This window comes from Macadamia integrifolia, chromosome 2 (genome assembly GCF_013358625.1).
Source record: "Macadamia integrifolia cultivar HAES 741 chromosome 2, SCU_Mint_v3, whole genome shotgun sequence".
Taxonomy (NCBI): Eukaryota; Viridiplantae; Streptophyta; class Magnoliopsida; order Proteales; family Proteaceae; genus Macadamia; species Macadamia integrifolia.
The window spans coordinates 36,682,463-36,688,965 of NC_056558.1; the positions used below are offsets into that span (position 1 = coordinate 36,682,463).

General features: G+C 38.0%; 1 protein-coding gene across 3 annotated transcripts; it reads right to left on the bottom strand.

Moving 5' to 3' along the window:
• Positions 1–2,283: 2,283 nt before the first annotated feature.
• LOC122059705 (metal-nicotianamine transporter YSL2-like) lies at positions 2,284–5,561 on the bottom strand. Of its 3 annotated transcripts, none has more exons than XM_042622710.1 (8): positions 5,144–5,230; positions 4,894–5,010; positions 4,640–4,812; positions 4,371–4,468; positions 4,147–4,284; positions 3,863–4,052; positions 3,618–3,732; positions 2,284–3,369 (listed from the first exon to the last, which is right to left on the bottom strand). In XM_042622710.1, the coding sequence occupies exons 2-8, from the start codon at positions 4,898–4,900 to the stop codon at positions 2,444–2,446; spliced, it is 1,647 nt and encodes a 548-aa protein (XP_042478644.1). In that variant the 5' UTR covers positions 4,901–5,010; positions 5,144–5,230; the 3' UTR covers positions 2,284–2,443. The 3 variants fall into 3 exon arrangements, with proteins under 3 accessions (XP_042478644.1, XP_042478636.1, XP_042478652.1); XM_042622718.1 differs by having other exon boundaries at positions 3,009–3,204; positions 3,299–3,369; positions 4,894–5,561; XM_042622702.1 differs by having other exon boundaries at positions 4,894–5,559.
• Between the last annotated feature and the right edge of the window lie 942 nt (positions 5,562–6,503).

The following is a 6,503-nucleotide window of genomic DNA, read 5'->3' on the forward strand; positions in this document are numbered from 1 at the left end:
TTAAAGTGGGATAAATGAAATGAAGAGGTGCATCCAGAGTGTTGTGTGATCGATGCATTCCTTCCGAGCTTAAAAGAAAATTTTATATTACAGTCGTATGACTGACAACGATGTATAGTATGGAATATTAAGTAGCTGAGAAACATCATATAGATAAACTAAGTATAGCAGAGATGAGGATATTGACAGGGATATGGGACAATACTATAATGGATAAAGTAAGGAATGATCATATTAGAACTGATTTGGGAGCTTCCGTGATACGTAATAAACCTTGAGAAAGTTGTTTTAGTTGGTATGACTATATTCAATGGAGACCTTAGGATACACCAAGATAAAAAAGAGTGATTGGATTTAGATTGAAGGAGCTATAGATAGAGCTAGGGGTATGTCTAAAGAAAAATAGTGAGGAAGGACATGTATAGTTTAGGTCTGACTCATATATAACCTTGAATACAGCTGTTTGGAGGGAAAAAATCCATGTAGCTGACCACATTTAGGTGGGATATTGTTGAGTTGTTGTTTTTTTTGCAGTGTTTCTTATATTTTACGAATCCATGTAGTCAACCCCATTTTGTTGGGATAAAGCTAAGTTGAAGTTGTTGTTGTTGTTGTATATATAACATATGCTAGCGCTCCCTGAGTATATCTCTCTCCTTCCACAATAGAGGGGTAGACATGGTTTTAAGTATCAGTGCGTATAGTGCCGTATCGGCCGATATGTATCCGTATCGGTAGGCATCGGCACGATACATACCGATACGTATCATGAAAATTTTAAAACCCTTATGTATCGATACGTATCCTACGATACGCACCGATACGCACCGATACACCACCGATACTTACCGATACGTACCGATACTCTATGAAAAATTCAAAATTGAAGTGAAATATACGTTTCGGTATGTATCGGTACGTATTTGTACGTATCGATATGTATCGGTGAGTATCGGTATGTATCGACCGATACACACCGATACGTATCGATATGGTCATAAAATGGCCAAAATGGGTAATTTTTTAGAAAAACATAATTTTTTGAGGTGTTTTTGTTTCAAAGTTGCTGCCAACCATTTTTCTCTCTAACTAAAGTGGAAATCAAGGTTGGGAACAAGGATTTTACACTTATGGGACAATTACAAACCTTAGATTCTTAGTGCGATACTCTCAATTTACTGTTTATGCATAATACATGTTATATATAACTTTTTTTTAACTATTTTTTTATGCAAATGTGTATAAAAAAATGTTTCCTATCCATTTATGTGCGTATCTTTAGCGTATCTCCGATACGATAAGATACCCTCCGATACGTATCTTAATTTTGGCCGACCGATACGACGACCGATACCGATACTTTAATCCTTGGGGGTAGATATGTCATTTAATTGGACATGGAAAGAGATAGTCTGGAGGAAGCACAAGTATATGCTACGCTCTTAGACAGTTTTTTCCCTATATATAATGTGTACACTATGCCTCCTCACAATGCATTATTTTATTATTTTTTAAAATAAACAAGTAATGATTAAAATAAATAAATGTGAGAGGGTATATATTGCATTTCCCAACTCAAATCATTCCTCACTCGCATTAGGGTAAACACAACAAGAACACAAAGAGATTTAAGGTTACCTCTCAATACTACAAGTGTAGTACCTCCAATGGAATATGGACTTGGTCAAAAATCTCTTTGCTCCCTTGATCAACAATTGAACAAGACATAAAATAGCAGAAGCAAACCTCACACTCAAGGGTTCAAAACCCTAATTCTCACAACGAGAGAGAGAGAGAGAGAGAGAGAGGATTCTTGTAGCCCCATGCCTGTCTCAATCCATAGCTGTATATATATATATATATATATATAGATTAAGAACCCTAATTTGTAAAAAGACCACATGTCAAGTGGTAGGGTCTTATTGGATGATCCGATTAGTGTTTATTTATTTGAATTAGACTCAGCCTCCGTAAATAAACGTAATTTCTTAAAAGTCTCACTTTAAGCGATCACAATATTTTATATTAATAAGTACACCCATAAGTGGTAATAATTAAAACCCCTTTAAAGTGAGAAACGATTATGCTAAAGTCCCTCTACTCAGTAATATCACATAATGAGCTTACGGGTATAGAATATGAACAACGTAGATAGCTAGCTCCATGTAAATGACAAGAAAGTTCAGTGAATTCAAAGAAGGTGAGTACAGTACTAGCACCTACGAACTACGTAGAATAGCTAGGAAGCTCAGTCTGTGTTGCCACTTCAAAAACATGAGCCCATTCACAATAGTTCTTTGATTAATGTCACCCAGTTTGATACAACAATAATGTTCTTCAGTATTATTCTAAACAGGAGTAGATTCTCATACCTAGCTGCTATCTTTCTTCCTTTTATTTGTAATATATTCTTTGCTGTTTGTATCTTTAGCAAAAGAAAAAATCACTTCCGGAATGGCAAGAATGCCATACATATAGGAGGATTAACCTTCACCAAAGCAAGTAGGGCTGAAGGGAGGATCCATAGCCCATCCCCGCATAACAAGCCTGATGCAACCGCTGGAACCATAACACTAGCCTTCTTGTTGTTGGTCTTCTGCCACAGATACACAACCAAGCTCCCAACGCACATATCAATCACAAAGTAGGCTCCGATGATAAAAGGCGCCGCCATGGCCATTGGTATTGGCACCAATTTCCCAATCTTGGGTGGAGAAAGGTCCCTTACAATGTTGGCCCCTACTGCAAAGGCAAAGAAGCCATAACATAGCTGCAAACAATGGTGGGGCAATGCAGAGAAGCCTTGGACACCCAGGATTGCAATGTTCCTGTAAATTAGTGCAAATGGAGCTTTGAATTCTCCATTTGGGTTGCCGATATCAAAGGTCTTATAGAAGAGAGAGAATGAAAGAGGGCCTACAATGCAGCCTATGGCTGTTCCAATAAACTGACTCAGTATCATCGATCGAGGGGATGTGAGAGTGAGATGTCCTGTTTTGAAATCTTGCATTAAATCTGCCGAGCTCTGGGCCAAAGATTTGATCAAACCACATCCAACAAGTGCAGCAACTGCACCAGAGTCTTTCCCCACTAGGGAAGCAATCACAAAGAGGGCTACTTTCCCATAGGTGTAAGACATGTTCATGTTTGTTAGCCCGGTGCCATAAGCGTTGCAGAAGCATAAGGATGGAGCAATAACATAGGCTACAACAACGAAGTACCACTTCAGTTGGGGGAAAATCATTGGGATCACAACTACAGAAACAATAGAGAAGAAGATGTATCCTGCAAATGATACCCATACTGGAATCCTCTCTTTCATGAAGAATTCGTTCTTTCGAATATCATCAAAGCCTTGATCCTCGTGTTCTGCCATCAGAAAACATTAAATAATTCATACCAAAATTGTTAAGTTTCCATCCCAGAAGTTCAAACTGGCAGCTGGAGGGACTCCCAGGTATATAAGGGGGTTGTAGGGTAATTAGTAGCCACTGTGAGACTAAACTCCCACGATAAACAAGCAGGTTGCTTGCAATGTTGGAAGGACTAGGCCAAGGTTTTCTTCCAAAGCTTAATTTGTAGGATCATTCAAAAAGTCCTATATGGGTCTATCTTACCTGCATCATTTTTCTTCTTATTCAATCCCATTTGAATGTTTCTACTGGTAGTATACATTATCTTGAGAAAGTTGTAGAGCCCATCTCCTAATATAAGAGCCATTGCAATGAAAACCTATCCCACCAACACATGAGATGAATGAAAAAAGGAGAAGGTTTAGTTGTTTCTAACTTTTTGCACTACCAAAAGCATTAGTGCTGAAAACTGAAAGAATATTGGGAAAAGTTTCAAGATCATGATGAACCTTGTAGCCATTCAGACTCTTCATACTAGTTTCAGGTATAGTTCCAGGAAACCAATCTCCTTTAAGATGATTTATCAATGGCCATATTATGCCCCATGAAAGCACAGCCCCCAGAAGCATAGACAAATTCACAAGATGGGAACAAATCATTCCTGCTCCAATATAAGTCATATCAAAATTGAAGTAGAATCTGCAAAGCTCAAAAGCAAATTTCAATTAACATGAGATCAGTCCAGCGAGAATTGTTGGTAATATTGTTAGAAGGACATGAATAATTCGCATACGTTTGCTTCCAAGCTTGCAAACCAAAAGTTGGGAACTGTGAAAATCCACATTTTTTCTCTCCTCCAGAGTAAAACCATTGAAAGAAACCCCACATGAAACTGATTGAAAAGAACTTAAAAAACCCGCGGACTTGTTCCCTGTGTCAATTTTCAAAACTCTGTATCAGGTCTACATGTATGGATTTTAATTCTGTAAGAAAAGTGTGGGTAAAGGAAATGAGTACTTGGCAATCTTATCACCCTTGGTTGTATGGAAACCATTAATAAGAACCGCAGTTGCGGTGCCACTGGGATAAGTTAATTTGTAGTCGATTATCATGGCCTGTGAAGAAGTAGTAAGAAAATTTAAAGAATGTAAATAGAAGGTTAGAAGTAGCTCAATCTCAATGGCCCAAGAGGAGCAGCATCTCCTCACCGAGACTAACTGTGCTCCTGCGTAAGGAAATAAAGTTACGCCTTCACTAGAAGGCAATGCAACCAAAACTAAGCATACCTTTCTAAGAGGAACCAAGGCCAAGATACCAACAAAGGAAGAAACGAAAAGGTAACCAGTAATCCACCCAATCTCGGGTTCCTTGTAGCTTCCCCGAGTGTTCCCTTCTGTATTAACCCCTGCAAGTTCATATGTCTTCTTGCTCAATCCCATCAAGTATGAGCCAAACCCACCTGCACCAAAGAAATTTAGATTTGAAGCTTAAAAAATGAAGACAGAGGAGACAAAAATACAAGAAGAAGATGAAACTAAACCTGCCATAGAGATGGTATAACAAGCAACTGCACAGGTCTGGATGATAGTATTCTCTTGGCGTGTGAAGGGAGTGGTGACAAATCCACCCTTATGAAGCACCTTCGTCCATCCCCTGACTGACAAAAAGGCCAAAAGAGCAGCAGAGACATTGAGGTTTGGAACCACACCAGCGGAGAGGATGAGCTTCATTGATATGATGCTGTAAAGAGACCCTATCAATAAGCTTGCAATTAGCCCACGTACTGTTACCTGCTTAGTCCATGGTGGGATTCTCTTCCACTCCTCTTCTTCCTCTCCTGCTTCTTCTAGCTGCTCTGCAGATGAATCCGTTCTCTCAATCTCTTTCTTCTTTTCTGATTCTTCCGTCCTCATCATGGCTTGCCCCTGAAAAACCCCAATAGTATTCACCTTCTGTATTCTTCTTTAAGCCTTATCTTTCCAACTGAGGCAACTGAGGAATTGCAGAAATACAGAGGCACGTGAGAATGTAAACAAGACCGAGACCCTGTTGGGCTTTTATTGTATTCTTCAACTTTCCATAAGCATTGCGTAATACCAATGATTAGGCAACAAATGTGACAAGTTTCGAAAACTAAAGCAGAAAAAGCCTGCCTCTAGTAGAAGGAAATCAACAAGATTTCCACATGTATGTAACGCCCATCTTAGAAAGTGCAGATAAGAAATTAGAATCAGAATGATCAGTATCCACTACTCGTAGGATCTTATTCCTAATTTTTCCCAATTGACTATTAATTGGGTTTAATTATGGAAACCCAATATTTAATTTGATTTTCAAAATCTTAGATTTTATTAAGGATTCTTACCATATTAGTTTGACCACAAATAGAGAAGGTTTATTCTCTAATTAACTGACCTACCTTAATGGGAGATGAGCATTAATTATGTTATTAAGGAGACTAGGTCCTCCCTGTATAGTTGTGTACTAATCTCATCTATTAGAGATGTGCATTGAAAAAATATTATGGAGAGAAACCTATCTCTATTTAAGGATGTTAATGCATAGTTGAAAATCCGTATTTGATCTATGTTCATATTCGTTTAAGCGTATCCGTATTCGGAAAACCACTATCCGGAAACTATCCGAATCCGGCCAAAAACTAAGCGGATACGAATATGATAATCCTAGTTTTCAACCGATTATTGTCTGATTCGTTTAGCTACCCAACGGTTACAGAATATCCGTATTCGTTTCTCCGATTATAAGATTAAGTAAATATTAATTTTTAGGGAAAATGTTGGGTATGCCGCCGATATCAAGTATGCTAGCACCCATTGTGTCTATCTCTCTCTTCCCTTTTTCTGAAATGACCCTCATATCCTTCCTGAATGATACTCCATCATGTGTTCCTATTGGTGCTATCCGCTAGCATACTTGATATCGGCGGCATACCTATCCCTCTCCCTAATTTTTATTACATCAATAGTATTGTACAAATGTGTATAACATATCAAATTTTTTTTTTTTAAAGAATGATATATACCAATCTAAAAGGTTAGATTTAGGAATTTATATTTTGGACCATAGGATGGAAAGAAGAAAGAAAAGAGGGCTCAGTTTTTGTTTTTTTTTTTTTTTTTTTGTTTTTTG

What these genes read in the sequence shown, in the direction of transcription:
- LOC122059705 (XM_042622702.1), bottom strand. Translation starts at nt 5,269, where the DNA reads ATGATGAGGACGGAAGAATCAGAAAAGAAGAAAGAGATTGAGAGAACG. An exon ending in TTATACCATCTCTATGGCAG is followed by an intron (nt 4,813 to 4,893) that starts GTTTAGTTTCAT and finishes TCTTTGGTGCAG; the next exon opens with GTGGGTTTGGCTCATACTTG. An exon ending in AGAGTCTGAATGGCTACAAG is followed by an intron (nt 3,733 to 3,862) that starts GTTCATCATGAT and finishes TTGGTGGGATAG; the next exon opens with GTTTTCATTGCAATGGCTCT.